Source organism: Tauraco erythrolophus, chromosome 2 (assembly GCF_009769465.1).
Source record: "Tauraco erythrolophus isolate bTauEry1 chromosome 2, bTauEry1.pri, whole genome shotgun sequence".
Lineage (NCBI taxonomy): Eukaryota > Metazoa > Chordata > Aves > Musophagiformes > Musophagidae > Tauraco > Tauraco erythrolophus.
In genome coordinates this window covers 61907737-61926367 of record NC_141466.1, presented here as the reverse complement: position 1 = coordinate 61926367, position 18631 = coordinate 61907737, and the positions used below count along the sequence as shown (strand labels likewise).

Below are 18631 nucleotides of genomic sequence, written 5' to 3'. Positions count from 1 at the left end.
CATCCAGCCTGGTCTTGAACAATTCCAGGGATGGGGCTTCCACAACTTCTCTGGGTAACCTGTTCCAGTGCCTCACCACCCTCTGAGTGAAAAATTTCTTCCTTATATCTAATCTAAATCTACCCTCTTTCAGTTTAAAGTTATTTCCCCTTGTCCTATCACTACAGGCCCTTATAAAAAGTCCCTTATTCCCTGAGAATTTATTCCTTAGACCTAATCTACATCTACCCTCTTTCAGTTTAAATCCATTGCCCCTTGTCCTATCACTGTATACCTTTTTGCAAAGCCCCTCTCCAGCTTTCTTGTAGGTCCGCTTCAGGTACTGGAAGGCTGCAACAAGGTCTCCCTGGCACCTTCTCTTCTCCAGGCTGAGCAACCCCAACTCTCTCAGCCTGTCTTCATAGCAGAGGTGCTCCAGCCCTCGGATCGTCTTTGTGGCCCTCCTCTGGACCCACTCCAGCAGCTCCATGTCCTTCTTGTGTTGGGGACTCCAGAGCTGAATGCAGTATTCCAGGTGGAGTCTCATGAGAGCAGAGTAGAGGGGCAGAATCACCTCCCTCGACCTGCTGGCCACGCTTCTTTTGATGCAGCCCAGGATATGGTTGGCTTTCTGGGCTGCAAGCGCACATTGCCGCCTCATGTTGAGCTTCTCATCCACCAGCACTCCCAAGTCCGTTTCCTCTGTGCTGCTCTCAATCCATTTTCCGCCCAGCCTGTATTTGTGCTTGGGATTGCCCTGACCCACGTGCAGGACCTTGCACTTGGCCTTGTTGAACTTCATTAGGTTCTCACAGGCCCACCTCTCCAGCCTGTCAAGGTCCCTCTGGATGGCATCCCTTCTCTCCAGCATGTCGACCACACCACACAGCTTGGTGTCATCAGCAAACTTGCTGAGGGTGCACTTGATCCCACTGTCCATGTCACCAACAAAGATGTCAAACAGCACCGGGCCCAGTACTCACCCCTGAGGAACACCACTCATCGTTGGTCTCCACTTGGACACTGAGCTGTTGACCACAACTCTTTGAGCGTGACCATCCAGCCAATTCCTTATCCACCCAGTGATCCATCCGTCAAATCCATGTCTGTCCAATTTAGAGACAAGGATGTCTGATTTGTCATGATTAGCCCTTAGTGAAGCCATGTTGGTTGTCACCAATCACCTCCTTATTTTCCATATAGCTTAGCACAGTTGCCAGGAGGATCTGCTCCATGATCTTGCTGGATGCACAAGTGTGACTGACTGGCCTGTAGTTCCCCAGGTGTCTTTTTTTCCCTTTTTAAAAATGGAGGCTATGTTTCACCCTTTCCAGTTGGTTGGAACTTCACTGGACTGCCACAACTTATCAGATGTGATGAATAACAGCAACTTCATCTGCCAGTTGCCTTCGGACTCGTGGATGCATCTTATCAGGTCCTATGGACTTGTGCACCTTCAGGTTCCTTAAATGGTCTTGAACCTGATCCTCTCCTACAATGGGTGGTTCTTCATTCTCCCAGTCTCTGTGTTTGCCTTCTGCAACTTGGGCAGCATGGCTAGAGCAGTTGCCAGTGAAGACTGAGGCAAAGAAGTCATTGAGGACCTCAGCCTTCTCCATGTCCTGGGGTAACCACGTCTCCCATTTCCTTCTGGAGATGGCCCATGTTTTCTGTAGTTCTCTTTTTATGACTGACATGCCTATACAAGTTTTTCTTGTTGCCCCTGATGTCCCTGGCCAGATTTAACTCTATCGGGGCTCTATCTTTCCTAACCTGTTCTCTGGTTGCCCAGACGATTTCTCTGTATTCCTCCCAGACTACCTGTCCTTGCTTCCACGCTCTTCCTTTTTGTGTTTGAATTTGTCCAGGAGCTCCTTGTTCATCCCTGCAGGCCTCCTGGTGTTCCTGCCTGACTTCTTTGTTGAGTTGCACCACTCCTGAGCTTGGAGGAGGTGATCTTTGAATATTAAGCAGCTTTCTTGGGCCCCTCTTCCTGCCCGGGCCTTATCCCATTGTACTCTACCAAGCAGATCCCTAAAGAGGCTGAGCTCTGCTCTCCTGTAATCCAGGGTAGTGAGCTTGCTGTGTGCCCTCCTTGCTGCCCTAAGGATCTTGAATTCCACCGTTTCATGATCACTGCAGCCAAGGCTGTCCTTGAGCGTCACATTCTCCACCTGCCCCTCCTTGTTGGTGAGAGCAGGGTCCAGCATCGCACTTCTTGTTGTTTCATGTATCACTTGGAGAAGGAAGTTATCATCAATGCATTCCAGGAACCTCCTGGATTGCTTATTCCCCACTGTGTTTCCTCTCCAACAGATGCTGGGGTGGTGGTTGTCCCCTATGAGGACCAGGGCTTGTCAGTGTTACGCTGATCCTTTTTGACTGTAGAGGGCCTCATTTGCTTGGCTGTCCTGGTCAGTTGTCCTGTAGCAGACCCCCACTATAATGTCCCCTGTTCCTGCCCTCCCTTGAATGCTGACCCATAAGCTCTCAGTTGGCTCCTCATCCATCCTCAGACAGAGCTCCGTGCACTCCAGCTGGTCCTTGACATAGAGGGTGACAACTCCTCCTCATCTTCCCTGCCTGACCTTCTTAAAGAGCCTGTACCCTTCCATTCTGACCCTCCAGTCATAGGATTCATCCCACCATGTCTCTATATTGCCAATAAGATCATAGCCCTGCAGGTGTGCACACACCTCTAACTCCTCTTGTTCATTCCCCGTGCTGTGTGCGTTTGCATGGAGGCATTTAAGTTGGTTCCCCAATGAAGCCGCCTTACTGACTGGAGCGTCTGGAATTTCTTTCTGCTGCTCTGCAGGTGCTCTCAGCTTGTCTTGATTAAGCCTGATATTATCCTCCCTCACCCTTCAAATCTAGTTTACTGATAAAGTTACTGGCTTTATAATGATTATGGGGCAATAACAATATTTTGAGAGTAGAATTTTGACAATAGAACATCTCTTGACAGAAAATTAACATTTTTCCAATGCTAAGAAAGAATTAGAAAAGTTTTTTGTGCCAGAATTTTAAAAGCACAAGATTGTTTCTTCGCCTGTATTTGAGTATTTTTTTAAAAGTGCTCTTTAATGTGTTGTCAGCTGTATGGAGTAACTTCATTTTGTTTTTTTTTTTTTTGTTAATGTAAACGGATGAGTTAACTTGGTGAAATTAACTCCTAAGGAGACACTGGTATTGGGAGGGGAAACTTTAATTTTACTTTGAACTTGAATACCTTTACCATTTTACCCTGCTGCATCTCATTGTTGAGAAAGAAGGGGAGAAACAACTCTAAATTTCCCTTTTTAATTTGTTTTTCTAAGCTTGTTGTGGCTTTGAAAATTCCTTGTGGCAATCATTTTCTCAGGAGAGAATGCACCCAGTGCATTGGATCTGCATGCCATGGAAAAGGAGATGGTTTGTTGCAGCAGCAACTCTTGCTTTAGTACTATACCTTTCCTATTTGCTGCAAACAAAAAAAGCCAGCGTACAGAGAAGGAGGAGTTCTATTTCCTGGAATAAGGCGTGAGAAATTGTGATAATGCAGTCACTTACTAGATTTTGGAAGCAATGCTTTGCTAGTAGCTTTTGAGACCTGTCTTGAGCTTTTCTTTGTTTGCTGCTAAGTATACTCAGTAATACTGTGTACAACAGCTTGTTTCCTTTCCAAAGGATATTGTATGTCCAAGACTTCAATTTCACCTTTTTTTGCATTTGCTGCAAATGTAATATTGGTCATTGTTTCCATAGTAAGTGATAGCCATCTGATAGATGAAGATTAAAATTTTTAAGTATCTCAGAATTTCTTCCATGTTACTGTATTAGCATGGTTCATTAAATTAATTGGTCACTAACTGTATCTGTTCAAGAAATCTAAACTCATGTTCAGCCTAGATTGAGAAGCAAATTTTGTGTGTGCTTTCAACTGTCAAAAATCTCGTAGAGTGTTACAAAATCAGCTTTTGAAAATATATTTGACTAATGGATCGTTCTTTTGTTTTTCCCCATACAGGTTCGATCTGTGGATGAGATGAATCATGAGTTTCAAGCTCTTGCCCTAGAATCTCGGGGAATGGGAGAGGTAATTATTGAGGGCTGAAAATCCAGTTGGTGGTTTGGAAATGTTCATAAAATTAACGAAGTCTTAAATAATACGACATGAAGCAAAGAGCTTCTCTTAAGACTAAATTGATTATTCAGGCAACTGAAGGTTTCTTTTCTAAGGTGAAGATAACTAAATACTTTGCAGGAACACTGGGATGGTTGTAGACTGGATCTACTGTGTTACTGTGTGAGTCTTACTAGATGGCTGATACTCTTGGGGAACTGACAGGGTAGTTTGAATGTTTCTGCAGTTCTATAAGATGAAGCATGTTTTCAGTGTCACTGTGTGTAAGCTAGTGAAAGAATTCTTGACTACATCTGAGGAGCCAAGGAGACTGGAAGCTGAAAAAGATTTGGCTCCAGAAAAAGCGAAACTGACATAGCCTAGCAGAAATGTGTGGTAATTTACTGTTTTTTGGGTTTGTTTGTTGTGTGTTTTTTTTTTTTTTATTTGTTTTTTTTTTTTTTTTTTTTTTACTGGTAATTACTCCTTAAAAGACAATTTTTGTCAGGGTGAAGAATGCTATTGTGTAATTCAACTAGAGGGAAGAAGGACTTCAGTTTGGTTTTTTTTTTTAGGTCAATGTACTTCTGAGGGGGGAAAAAAAATCATAGAATGGTTTGGGTTGCAGAATCCCCTCCCTCGACCTGCTGGCCACGCTCCTTTTGATGCAGCCCAGGATACGGTTGGTTTTCTGGACTGCAAGCGCACATTGCCGACTCATGTTGAGCTTCTCATCCACCAGCACTCCCAAGTCTGTTTCCTCTGTGCTGCTCTCAATCCATTCTCCGCCCAGTCTGTATTTGTGCTTGAGATTGCCCCGACCCACATGCAGGACCTTGCACTTGGCCTTGTTGAACTTCATTAGGTTCTCACAGGCCCACCTCTCCAGCCTGTCAAGGTCCCTCTGGATGGCATCCCTTCTCTCCAGCATGTCGACCACACCACACAGCTTGGTGTCATCAGCAAACTTGCTGAGGGTGCACTCGATCCCACTGTCTATGTTGCTGACAAAGATGTTACTGACCCCTGAGGAACACCACTCGTCACTGGCCTCCACGTGGACATTGAACCGTTGACCACAACTCTCTGAGAGCGACCATACAGCCAATTCCTTATCCACCGAGTGGTCCATCCATCAAATCCATGTCTTTCCAGTTTAGAGACAAGGATTTCGTGTGGGACAGTATCACATGCTTTGGACAAGTCCAGACAGACAAAGTCAGTTGCTCTTCCCCTATCCATCAATGCTGTAACCTCATCATAGAAGGCCACCAAATTAGTGAGGCAGGATTTGCCCTTAGTGAAGCCATGTTGATTGTCACCAATCACCTCCTTGTTTTCCGTGTGTCTTAGCAGAGTCGCCAGGAGGATCTGCTCCATGATCTTGCTGGGCACAGAGATGAGACTGACTGGCCTGTAGTTCCCTGGTTTTCTTCTTTTTCCCCTTTTTAAATATGGGGGCTGTATTTTCCCTTTTCCAGTCAGTGGGAACTTTATCAGACTGCCATGACGTCTTCAAATATGATGGATAACAGCTTAGCAACTTCATCTGCCAGTTTCCTCAGGACCCACGGATGCACCTCATCAGGTCCCATGGACTTGTCCACCTTCAGGTTCTTTAGATGGTCTCGAACCTGATCTTCTCCTACAGTGGTCAGTTCTTCATTCTCCCAGTCCCTGCCTTTGCCTTCTGTGACTTGGACTGTGCAGCTGGAGCTCTTGCCAGTGAAGACTGAGGCAAAGAAGTCATTGAGAGCCTCAGCCTTCTCCATATCCTGGGTAGCCAGGTGCCCCATTTCCTTCTGGAGAGGGCCTACATTTTCCCTAGATCCCTTTTTATCACTGACATATCTATAGAAGTTTTTCTTGTTGCCCTTGATTCCATGGCCATTTTAACCTTCTTTTTGATTATAACTTTCCATGATATTAAAAGAAATGTATTCATGAATAACCTTTTAAGCTAGAACTGGTAGCTGCACGTTCTTACGTGCTGCCCTCTGTCTACTTTGGAAGGTGTGAAAGGGAGGTCATGTCAAGTGATCTTCTGGGTATTGGGAAGTTGTTCTCTTCCTCGTTTTCTCTGTCTGGATAGATTTTTCTCTGAACTGAAATTAATTTCCTGTTCATAACTCTAATCCTTCCTGGTCTTTTTTTTTCTACCCAACTGAAAATCAATACTTGACAGTAGGAGGCTGTGAAGTCTTACTTTTCACATGATTACTGAAATCAAGACTGTGAATCCTAAAGCAAGTATCTCTTCCATGTGCTAATGTACAGGAATATAGTATGAAATCTGTTTTCATTGAACCATAACGTATTTTGGAAATAGTACGTACCGGCAATCCTTCTGTTAAGATATCATCAGAGCTGCATTCAGATGGAACCTGTTATCGATCAGTATCAGGAATAGGGCAGCATAATGTGAGCCAGATGTACGGTTTCCTTGATTTGCTTCTGTCTTGCAAAATTCTTTGTTAATTTATTCTGTACGGAAACATACTAAAGTTTTATTAGCAAGAGATCTGCTGTAATGCAGGCATCTTTCTCTAAATGTCTCCTAAAATTTTAGCTGTTAGATTGGTTGAACACAGATGATGCTCCTGACTTCAGCTCCCAAAAGCTATCATGACCTTTAAGGTCACGATAACATTTAGAAGAAATGCTGACACGTCGTGCTATTTCTCTTCTCTTCTCTAGGCATCTGTTGTTTGCTATTTCAAGGCCAGCATAGTGGGCTTCAGGACCTTTAGTGTGACCTAATACAGGCATACATAAAACTAATTGCCAAACAGAATATAAAACTCAGTCTTTTTTGGATGATGCCTATTCTTATAGAAACTTACAGAGTCAGAGCATACACAAATTCCTTTTTAGGGAAAATGTATCCATTTCTGGTGTCAAAACTTAATTGGGAGAAATTGTAGAAGACTCTGTAGGAATAATTTCTAGTCTTAAAAATATAGTAAAAAAATCCTTAATTCAAGAGCCAGTAATCAGGACTGTACTTATCAGAGAGCTAGTTAAGAGGCAGCTTTAGCATAACTGATTATTATCTATGTGTAGAAAAGGACTTAATCTGGCAGAGACATAACAGGGATCAGTGCTGATACTGAAAAAGATACTTAGCGTACTGATGGAAGAGCTTAGTGAGAAATACGGCAATCTTTTCCATTATTTTGAATTAGCATTAAATGTATCTTTGTAAAGTTTCTTTTTTTATTGGATTAAATGCAGGAAATATTGAGCAAAATGAATATCATCAAAAAGTAAAGCATGATGATTTTAGCTACTGGTATTAATTTGTGATGACTTCTTGATAAGTCTTTTTCAGTAGAACTAATCAATCAAGGTTTTTTTCCTTGTCTGTTAGAGGAACACAGTTGTTTTGTTTTTCTGAAAAGTACTCTCTTTTTGAGTTCTGCAATGAAATAGTTGACAGGTGCTACGACTGCTCATTTCTGTGGCAATCCAGTAGCTAAAAGATACCTTTAAAAAGAGCACAGTGTATGTCATATCCATCATCTGGCAAAAATAAGTAAGCAATAAATCTAAATCACTGACCCTCAGGGAGGTGCAAAATTCTAAACTTTAAAAAATTTAATTTATTTAAATATTTGAGGGACTTCTTTGTTGTGTAGAGTTTTTTTTCTGTAAATCTGATCGTCAGTAGGATACAGTTTAAATGTAGCCTCTTGAGGTATAGATGATGCATTATGTTTTGTGTTGAAGATATTCTGTGTTCTTTGTGTACCAGAGTACATGAAGACTACAAACAGTTGAATATATCTGTTTGGAATTTTAGAGTATGTAGTTAAAAAAAACTCCACAAACAAACATGAAAAACAGCAAACCAAAGCAAACCTAAAAAAAACCCACCACCCAAACAACAGAAAAATACCATAAACAAAATCATTGCAAAACAACCTGTACTTTTGCAGTGATGATTATTGCCACTTTCTACCAGCGGACAGGTTTTTTTCTCTGGTAGAAATCCTGCAAATGAGTTTTGAAATCAAAAACAGTATTGCAGTGTGTTCTGCTCTAGATGTGCATATTGTTCTGAACATTACATTGTCTGAACACCTGTCTGATAGTGGAATTTATTAGTTTGAGGGTAAGCATACTTTAAGGAGCTGCTTATTTTATGACACCAAAGACAGTACTTGATCTGTTTATTCTGACAAGTTTGTGTTAGGTTGGGATACCTTTGCTTTCATGTTTGTCATCGCTCTTGTCTCAGCTGGACACATTTGAACTTGTCTTAGACTGCATTTGAAATAAAGCGTGACTTTCTCTCTCAAAACCAAGGTTCCATAGATACCATGAAATGCTTGCTTTCTGTTGTACCACTATCCTACAAAATGAAAAATCAGTAGTATTGCAAACTTGAAAGCTAAAAAAGATGAGTAGATTGCATAGGCTGATCTGAAATCTCTTGCTTTTAGTTGAACTGCAGTTGTAAGATTCCATTGATCTAGAATTAATCTCTGCTGGCTACTTTTATCCCTTAAATTTGGGGTGAACTTAATACCCTAGTACTCCCAAAGTATATTTGGTAGATATCTGGTGGTGATTATCCCATGCATTGAGAAAGTGAGCATCTCTGTCAGGGCAGGTTCTGACAGTGTAATGCTCTTGCAAGCATAATACTCTCTTAGAGTTTTGTGTAGCTTTGGTTGTTGATCATCCTCCACCCTGAGTCCTTCTGTGTTCATGAATTTATGTAAGGGACCCAAGGATTTCAGTGAGTTAGCTAGTCAAAACTCTTTGGTTTTGGTATATGTCTGGGCAGCACAGAAAACCAGCAATCGGCAATCCTTGAGTTACTCCAAAGGAGCTCTCGTCACCTCTGTTTCAGTGTCTTGTGGCCTGTTAATGACAATCTTATCCTCTTCTTTAAGCTGTTTTCACCAGCTCTTTCAATGTTACAGTAAGAAATACCTAGAAAAAATACTGCTGGTAGTATGAGCCTTGATGAAACCACGAGGCAGCTGTGATGTTTAGAAAGGGGTTTTAGTCACTTAAGTAATAGGAGAATCAAAGCTCCAGAACATACTCGTTTATTGCAAAGCATTGTCAGATTTCATTTGTTGTTTTCTAAATTAACAAAATTTTAAATTGAACATTACATTTTGCAAAATTTGATGGATTACAATGCTGTCTTCAGAGCTCTTCCTTACTTTTTTTTTGCAAGTTGTTCTCATTGTAGTTTCAGTTCATAGACCTTGTAAAAGTATGTAATATATGGTCTGAGTATGCATTTTTTCAGTTACATGTTCAAGAGAAAATATAATATGTGGAGTTTGGCAGTTGTACTGCTACCAGTGGGAAAAGTTAGATGAATAGAGTAAAACTAGTAAAATAACAGTAAAAAGAATGTTGACATTTGAGGTATTTTTATTTGTGCAGTGCTTCAGTCATGTTGCACTAAGTCTTCTGTCCTTGAACAGTACAAGAAGTGATAGTGATCTAACTCAAAACTTTCTGGTTTAGAAGTAGTAATGAAAAAAAAAATCATACAACTAGGTGAAATGGTTGGTATGTGGAATCTCAAGGTTTAATGTCACAGATTTGTAACCAGCAGATCCCTATGGTCTCAAGGAGCTGACTTGCCGCCATGTGTTAGTTGCTTCCTAAAATTCGGAACATGATGCGTTTTTAAGTGAACAGAACTTCGCAATGAACTGCTGCTGGTTTTGGTTGTCATGATAGTGTTAGTTAAAGGCCAAATTTTTGAGTCAACAAGGAAAGAAGGCAGTGTTAGTTAAAAGTTTCTGAGAGGATTGACATGGTTTAACACAGGGATTAATTTGATTAGCTTCTTTGACAGCTGCTTCTACATTCTGTATCTCTTCCTCATAACTTCAGAATCTGTCTTGGGGTCACTTGAGTGGTTTCTTTATACAGCTTCAATAACAACATAACTTTTAAGTGTTTATAATTCCGTGACAATATATGTTTCCTATGTAAAGCTGACTTTGATATCTAAAATTAATTACTTGCATATCCTCGTAATAGTATTATTATTTTTGTCCATTTATAAGTATATTTGAAATAAAACCATTTTCTCTTTTGGAACAGCTTTTACCTGCCAAAAAGTTTTGGGAACCTGATGATTCAGCAAAAGATGGACAAAAAGGGATATTCCTTGGTGATGAGTGGAGAGAGACTGCATGGGGAACTCCTCGTAAGTGATCGAGGCATATGTGTTGAAATATCAGTCATGTTTACTAAATGTTGTTTCAAAGCAAATTAATATTATAAGTTTGAATTGTGTATTAAATTTGATTTTCTTTTAATTGTGAAAATATATACTGCACTGGTGATCGTGTGCCAATAACACTTCTTGAAACTGGGATTTGGAATTTTTTATTTAATTTAATTTTGATCTTGTTTAATATTGCCTCTGTAATGAAATGCAAAATCACTACAAGTTGTATGTTAAAAAACCCAATAGTTTCTTTTTGTTTTTTTTTTTAACAGACCATTCTATGTCCCAACCTATTATGGTACAGAGAAAGCCTGGACAGGGTTTTCATGGAAACAGTGAAGTAAATGCTGTGTTGTCTCCACGATCAGAAAGTGGTGGCCTTGGAGTGAGCATGGTAGAATATGTGTTAAGTTCCTCTCCAGCTGATAAATTGGATTCCCGGTTTAGGAAAGGAGCTTTTGTAAGTAATGCAGTGTGTTAAGCTTGCCTAGTTACCTACTATGGTCTGACTGCCTTATATGGTTAGATATTTTCTACTCTATTTGTCAGTTTTCCTATTTTAAACCTTCTGTTTAAAAGGAAGTGTGTAGTTGTTATCGATGTGTATTTTTTGGTTGGAGGGGGCAGAAGAGGGAAGTGGTTTGGGAATCTTGACTGAATAGCTGTCTTAAAGTGCTTTTCTAGCACCTTTAAATAAAGCTAGGAAAAAGAAAAAGATTGCAAATAGCTTAATTTAAAATGTGAGATGGGCTTTATTCTAGATTTTCCTATTCTGTGTTTCCATATGGATTTGTTTTGTACTAGATGTTTTAGCTGTATGAAATAAACTTTATCTAATTCAAAGTGTTACTGCTTTAACAGCACCGCTATAGTTAAGGTTGAGTTTGCTCTTCCATTATAAATCTTGGCATTCCTTTTCACATTTTGGCAGCTATTAATTGCATGTGGTTGAAACTTGATGACCAAGTTACCCACCAAATGCAATTTCATTGAAAACAAACTGTTTGTGTTGTTTACGTGCACTATAGTGTAGAATTAGGTCACCTTGTGGTGCTCCTATTGTGTTCTGTTCAATATTCAGAATCAAACAGATTCTTTTTCCTCAGGGCACTAGAGATGCTGAAACAGATGGACCTGAGAAAGGAGATCAGAAAGGCAAGGCTTCTCCGTTTGAGGAGGACAAAAACAGAGATCTTAAACAAGGAGATGATGAGGATGTTACTAAAATAAATGGCAGAGGTTTGCCAAATGGAATGGATGCCGATTGCAAAGATTTTAAGTAAGCTTTTAACTGTTTCTCAAGAAGACGAGCGTGTCTCTTAAGGGCGTTATTACAGTTCTGGTTTGTGTGTCAGCTTTAAACGTTACCCAACTGCAGACTGATTTTTTTCGTACTTCACGTCCTCCCTTTCCCACTGTGCCACGTTTCTTAGGATGTCATTAATGTGTGTGTTACTTCTTCCGAGACAAATTCATCTTAATATAGTAATTATTCAAAGTAAGTGGGTACCTTCAAACTGTGGTGAATTAGAGGGATGAAAACTTTAATTAATTAAAACATTTAATTAACCCTTTTAATTTCAAACTAAATTCCTTTCTCTCTCTGCTTCTTTTCCATACTCTAACTTTTGCATTTGATTGTTGTTGTAGAGAGTAAGTCCTTCAGGATCTTGATTTCCTTCCAATTTTGCTAGTGGATACCACAGCCTAACACAATTATTTCCCCACAAAAGTCTTTATAGAAACCATTTATTTGACGAAGGAGAAACAATGTATTTCCCTATTCACGTGGTTAAACGTCTCACCTATTGACAGTATAGAATGATGCTGTGGTTTGGTTGTTTTCTTAGAGGAAAAAAAAAAAATTGGACCAAGCTTGAGCTTTTGAACGGTGAACTCCTATATGACAGCACAGCCAGCCTGTTTTCCTAATTCTAAACTACATTTGAAATTGGGTATTTTTAGAGGACTAGTCTTTGTTTTTAAATTACTCTGATGCATTTGTAACTGTCATACAGAAGAATTAACAAGATTAGAAAACTAGAATGCTGCTCATAAATTTGTATTAACGTGATGAACATGACCGAAATACTTGTGGTTTCGTTAGTAATTGAACACGTATATTAAAATGCATGTTTGAATCCCATGTGTAAGTATTTCCTACCCTTTAAAGAAATGTGTTTACCTGAGGCTAAGGAGGGATTCTTCAAGTCTGTTTTTCAAGATGTATTATTGAAAAGAATGAAATACTGAACATATTAGAGAGCTCAAATTAGCTCCTTTCAGATGCATGCTGCAATATGCATGATAAACAGTTACCTTCAATATTATATTATATGTAGAAAATGCAGAATAAATTTTGTCCTGCTTTTCTTTACCAGTATATATTTCAATTTTGAAATAACTGCTTGCAAAGTACCTTTTGTATTACTTAACGAGAGAAATTATTAAAAAAAATACCAAGTGCAAAAAAGCATCCAAAGCCAGTAAGCCTCTCAAGAAAAATAAGGCCATCTAATTTAAATGGCCTGTATAAAGTGGGTGGTATAAAGCCTTCCAAACAGAGGTTTATAATTGAAGTATTGACACAACTTTAACTATAGCAACAGAACAGCACCAATATAACGAGCAACCTGTATTAGGTAAACATGAGTATTAACAAAGAAAATTTGTCCTGTCATCTTCCTTGTATTTTTATTGTACTTACAGCTTTTTTAAAAACTAAAATATGTACTGATATAACTGTGGATTTTCCTTTTGTGCTTTGCTTTGTTGATACTGTATGTCACTTGGGAAGAATAAGGAATATTAAATGGCTTGAGACTCAAGTTTTGTATGTTGAACAAGACATGGTTGCTAGTTAGGGTACTTAGTAGCCAATATGTTATCGACTATCGTCATGAGGTTGGTTGTTGCATTAAAAAAACTTAGTGTAACTGCTTTGTAGTAACTTTAAAGTATTTTATCTAAAGTAATAGATTATACAGTATTGTTGAATAAACTCCACTAAAAGACTGCTTTCTAGCTATACAGTGTTTAGCATTGGTATCAGCAAATACATAACTACTAGCAGATTTTGCATTAATCTTGTGCCTCAGTGAGGAACAGGTGCTTTCAGCCTTGGAGCCCTGAAAAGGGAGGAGAACAGGTAGTAGTACTAAGACTGTCTCTATGCTAGAATTAGCAGTATACCATACTGTTCTGGCAGTGTACCACTGGAATAAATGTAGTTTCAACCTGCAAGGTGACATTTTATATTTGAGCTCAGCTTTCACAAATAAAGCAAACTTAACTGAAAGTTGTATGTTTCCTGAGAAACAAGTGATAATTATTGAGTTCTGCCAACACACAGTAATGCAGTTAAGGGATCATAGGTTCTACAAGGGCCTACAAGAATGCTGGAGAGGGACTTTTTACAAGGGTATATAGTGATAAGACAAGGGGCCATGGCTTTAAACTGAAAGACGGTGGATTTCGATTAGGTATAAGGAAGAAGCTTTTTACATTGAGGGTGGTGAGGCACTGGAACAGGTTACCCAGAGAAATTGTGGATGCCCCATCCCTGGAAGTGTTCAAGTCCAGGTTGGATGAGGCTTTGAGCAACCTGGTGTAGTGGAAGGTGTCCCTGCCCATGGCAGGGGGGTTGGAACTAGATGATCTTTGAGATCTCTTCCAACCCTAGCTATTCTATGATTCTTTCACGCAACTTTTTCCTAATAGTTGGCTTAGATTTTTGCCAGTAAAAATTGGTAGTCTCAACCATGTGGCCTGATGCAGAAGGTGGGTAACCACTCCAAATTAAAGTACCCTAAGCCTAATCAAAGACAGGATTGGAAGTCTGTTCAGGATATAAATCTGTTGACGTCTCACTTCAGGTGATTGCCTGTAGGTGTTTATAGGTGCATAGAGATTCCTCTGTAGTCAGTGAGGATGTAGTCAATAGAGCTGGTGGAGGTAAGAGAACAATTGAGCTTTTACGCTAAAGTAAACACCTAGCGACTGGTCAGTTGAGTTGCTATCTAGGCTCTGCCAATGGTATTGACTAGATTTGCATCCTCTCTGTGGGAATTAAAACACTAGTGCACCTAGAGATGTGTAAGTGTAGCTATCCTACATCTCCATCGCCATCAGCCCTTCACATTTGAAAACTGAACTTTCAGGGGTTTGGCATAGTAAACGATTTCCAGCTCCATATTTCTGTCTTACTGTTAACAGGAATCAAACATCTACATTTTGCTTCATCCTAAAGATTTTTCTTGTGGAACAACAAGCTACATTTACTCATCGGGCCCAAAGAGTGGTGGTAAATGGGGCTAAATCCGGCTGGAGGCCGGTCACCAGTGGGGTTCCCCAGGGCTCAGTGCTGGGTCCAGTTCTGTTTAACATCTTTATCAATGACCTGGATGAGGGGATTGAATGTACCCTCAGTAAATTTGCGGACGACACCAAGCTGGGAGGCTGTGTCGATCTGCTTGAGGGTAGGGAGGCCCTTCAGAGGGATTTGAACAGACTGGATCGTTGGGCTGAGGCCAATGGCGTGAGCTTTAATAAGGCCAAGTGCAGAGTCCTTCACTTGGGGTATAAAAACCCCAAGCATCGCTATAGGCTCAGGGAAGAGTGGCTGGAGAGCTGCCTGGCGGAGAAGGACCTGGGGGTGTTGGTTGACTACCGGCTTGATATGAGCCAGCAGTGTGCCCAGGTGGCCAAAAAGGCCAATGGGATACTGGCGTGTATCAAGAATAGTGTGACCAGCAGGAGCAGGGAAGTGATCCTGCCCCTGTACTCGGCACTGGTGAGGCTGCACCTGGAATATTGTGTCCAGTTTTGGGCCCCTCGCTTTCAGAGAGATATTGAGCTCCTGGAGCAGATCCAGAGAAGGGCGACTAAACTGGTCAAGGGACTGGAAAATAAAACTTATGAGGAGCGGCTGAGGGAGTTGGGGCTGTTTAGCCTGGAGAAGAGGAGGCTGAGGGGAGACCTGATTACGGCCTATAAATACTTGAGAAAAGATGGTGGGGAGATGGGGGAAGGGCTCTTTACATTAGTGATGGGTGATAGAACAAGAGGAAATGGGCATAAGCTTAGTCAGGGGAGATTCAGGTTGGATGTTAGGAAGTATTTCTTCTCTGAAAGGGTTGTCAGCCACTGGAATAGGCTGCCCAGGGAGGTGGTTGAGTCCCCATCCCTGGATGTGTTTAAGAATAGGGTGGATGATCTACTTGAGGATATGGTTTAATGGGGATTAGGGATGGTTGGACTCGATCTATAAGGTCTTTTCCAACCTAGAAATCTATGAATCTATGAATCGGGAAACAGATGAAGTCAATGGGATTATATTAGGAACACGTTTTTCCCCTGACCAATCATCTGGTGTAGTGTAGTCTATTAAATGAACTGTGTCGGAAATAAATGTTTTAGTCAAATTCTAAATGAGGCAGTTATTAGTCCATTTTACTCAAGGTAAAAAATGGATTGCTTTTGAGATGCGAAAGATATTTGCTATATTGTATGTTTATTTTTTCCAGTCAAAGTTTTATTGTCTCTTCTTCTCCTTTGGCATGAGGTACACTTAGGTGTTGTTTTTTTGTTTTTAATTTCTCTGCAATATGTTTTCTAATAATTCCTGTGACTCCCAAAATACAGTAAAGCCATACCAAAAGTTACAGGTGACCACAGTTCACTCCATTTCACTCAAAACAGCCTCAAAGATTGGTTTGTTTTTCTCACAGTGATTTGAAGAGCTGTATAGTCTTAAAATTAAAAAAAAATAAAATAAATAAAATCATGCTTTGAAATTAAATGTGTCGTTTATCTTGAGCCATCAATACACGCTGGTTAAAATCAGTCTGTAACTACTCTTTGTAAAGTCTCTGAGTTCAGAGATCCTTTTAAAATAGGAATGCTGTTCTCTGTCCATGGACAGCTTATTTAAGACTGAAGAGTCTATCTTGAATTTTTTCTAAACAGTCGTACCCCTGGAAGTCGACAAGCCTCCCCGACAGAAGTAGCTGAACGCTTGGGCCCCAATCCTAGCACTGCAGAAGGATTGGGTCCACTTCCCAATCCTACAGCCCACAAGCCTCTGGTAGAAGAATTTTCAAATCCAGAAAATCAGAATCTAGATGCCATGGAACAAGTTGGTCTTGATTCTCTACAGTTTGACTATCCTGGCAATCAGGTACAAATGGACTCTTCAGGAGCTACTGTAGGACTTTTTGACTACAATTCTCAGCAGCAGGTTAGTACTGGACTTGAAAATGTGCCAAATTGATCCTTTAAATTGTGCATTACCCTCTTTGGTAATCAGTCATTAAGGCATGTAATGCATTTGATTTTGTTTTGTCTGTGACATACATTTATTTTCCTTTGACTGTTTAATCTAGAAGAGTATCGTTCCATAGATTTCTAGTTTAGCAACTTACTAGGATAGAAACTTGGTTTAAAATCTTTTTTGATAAGTAAATCCCGGTATATTACAGCCCTGACTTTTGAAAACTGAAATGCGTCTTTTTTCTTTTCCAATAGCTTTTCCAGAGGACTAATGCTCTGACTGTTCAGCAATTAACAGCAGCCCAGCAACAGCAGTACGCACTGGCTGCAGCTCAGCAGCCACATATAGGTGAGGTTTTTGTGGAATATAGCCGGCGTCTCTGGGAAATGTGGGTGTGATGCTCTGCTGTAACCCTTTCAGTTTTACCCGCGGTATTGATTCATATAGAGACTGATGGATTGGCCCATTTCAGCACTTTTCCTGAAGACTGCTCAGAACGACTGCATAAGGCTGTCCAGCCCTTAAAGAAAGTTCTCTGTTGTGTAGAGTTTTGCCTACTTTGAACTGTTGTATGCAAAGAAAATAAAAATTATTTTTCTTGTGTAATACAATAGTTGAATTTTGATGGGAGAAGTAAAAGCTTTTCTGCTATAAGTAGTGATAGAAACACTAGCTTTATTTACTAGAATAACAAAAAAAAAACGCAATTCTGTTATTCTGTTGCAGCTTAGCATTTTTGATAATCCAGTTAAAAACCATTGACAGTAAGATTTTGAAATCAAACTTTTGTGTTCATTCTTTCTTGTTAATGGCACCTTTTGAACAGATGGCTATTTTTGCAGATACTTTTCTTTGTGATGGAATTGTTCTTTAGCAAGCATTTTTTTTCGGTCCTTTTAAAGTAATTCAGGGAGTTAATTAAATGCATAAAGTTCTTAGTGTGCTGGCAACTCAACAGAGAGGCTGTATTTCAGTGACAACCGTTTAAGCTGCCGCTATGGGGAAGCTGTGTGTTTGGGGTGAGGGAGGTTGGAGTGCATGTGGAAGCAATCCTTATTTAAGAAAGGGAGCTCCTCAGATTCTGACGCTGTAGGACAGGTTTAAAGGTTCCTGCCCTTCCCACTGCCCACCACTAGGCCGTTGAGGTGTGTGCACCTATTTTCCTCTGCGAGGGAGGGAAAAAGTTACCCGGATAAGGGCAGACAGAAATAGGAAGCAGTATCTCCAAAAGGATGTGTCCGTATTATCCTGTGATATGGTGACAGCTAAGTTTTTCCCCGAGCTTGTTTAGCCAGATTGTGAGGTCTGTTCATTCAGGCATCAGCAGCCTATAGCTGGGGTTTAAAAGTGGCAGCTCTTAGTGTTGTGTAGCTGACTAATACAGTCTTAGAGCTGAGAGCATGGCAGATTGAGATGTTGGTGTGAGGCCACAAGTCCAGCCTTATGCCTCTGACTTCTAAACTGCAGAGAAGCCCCTACTTTATACCAAGTGCTGACTGAGCAGGCAGCTGTATCTTGCCCCTTCAAAAGGCAACCTCTTCTGATAGGCATGTCTGTAAAACTTAGCAAGAAGCCTCCTATTTGGAAGAAGAAACATAAGTTTGATGTGCCGTGCTTGCTGGAGACTAGTTGCTGTCTCTGTGTTGGAGAAAGAGCATGAACCTGACTGACGGGGGGGAAACTCTGAGTGGACAGTGCTTTATTTGGTGACTGAGTTTCTTCAGTTGTCTCTTTCCGTTACAATCCTTATATTAAATTTAGATTCTGTAAAGTAAGATTAGTATTTCATAACTGGCTGTTTAAAAGCCAGGTATCTGATTTAAACTATCTGGTTAGATTTGTTTTTTTCACCTATTGTCAGTGAAAAGAGATTTGTATCTCTAGCAGATGATTCATTCTCTCTGGCTGATTCATTTAGGCACTAGATGATGTATCTGATACAGATTTAGCTGTAAGACTAGCATAACTTTTAGATAGTTAAAGTTGGGCAAGGTATGTTCCACTTTGAATAGTCCCTTCTATACAAGGGTGGGGAGGTACATATGAGATTAATTTCCTTGGGGTC

General features: G+C 40.3%; 1 protein-coding gene across 9 annotated transcripts in view; it reads left to right on the top strand.

Annotated features, from left to right (window-relative positions):
- Positions 1–18631, top strand: part of PUM2 (pumilio RNA binding family member 2) — a 79351-nt gene that overhangs the window by 24782 nt on the left and 35938 nt on the right. For 6 of the 9 annotated variants that reach the window (XM_086631412.1, XM_086631418.1, XM_086631415.1 and 3 more), the window contains exons 2-7: positions 3989–4057; positions 10166–10271; positions 10568–10755; positions 11402–11574; positions 16263–16533; positions 16821–16914. In XM_086631412.1, the coding sequence (XP_086487538.1) occupies positions 4007–4057; positions 10166–10271; positions 10568–10755; positions 11402–11574; positions 16263–16533; positions 16821–16914 (883 nt within the window). In that variant the 5' untranslated portion in view covers positions 3989–4006. Of the gene's footprint in view, positions 1–3988; positions 4058–6331; positions 6335–10165; positions 10272–10567; positions 10756–11401; positions 11575–16262; positions 16534–16820; positions 16915–18631 lie in introns of those variants that run through there. The other 3 variants (XM_086631411.1, XM_086631410.1, XM_086631409.1) reach the window with 1 other exon arrangement.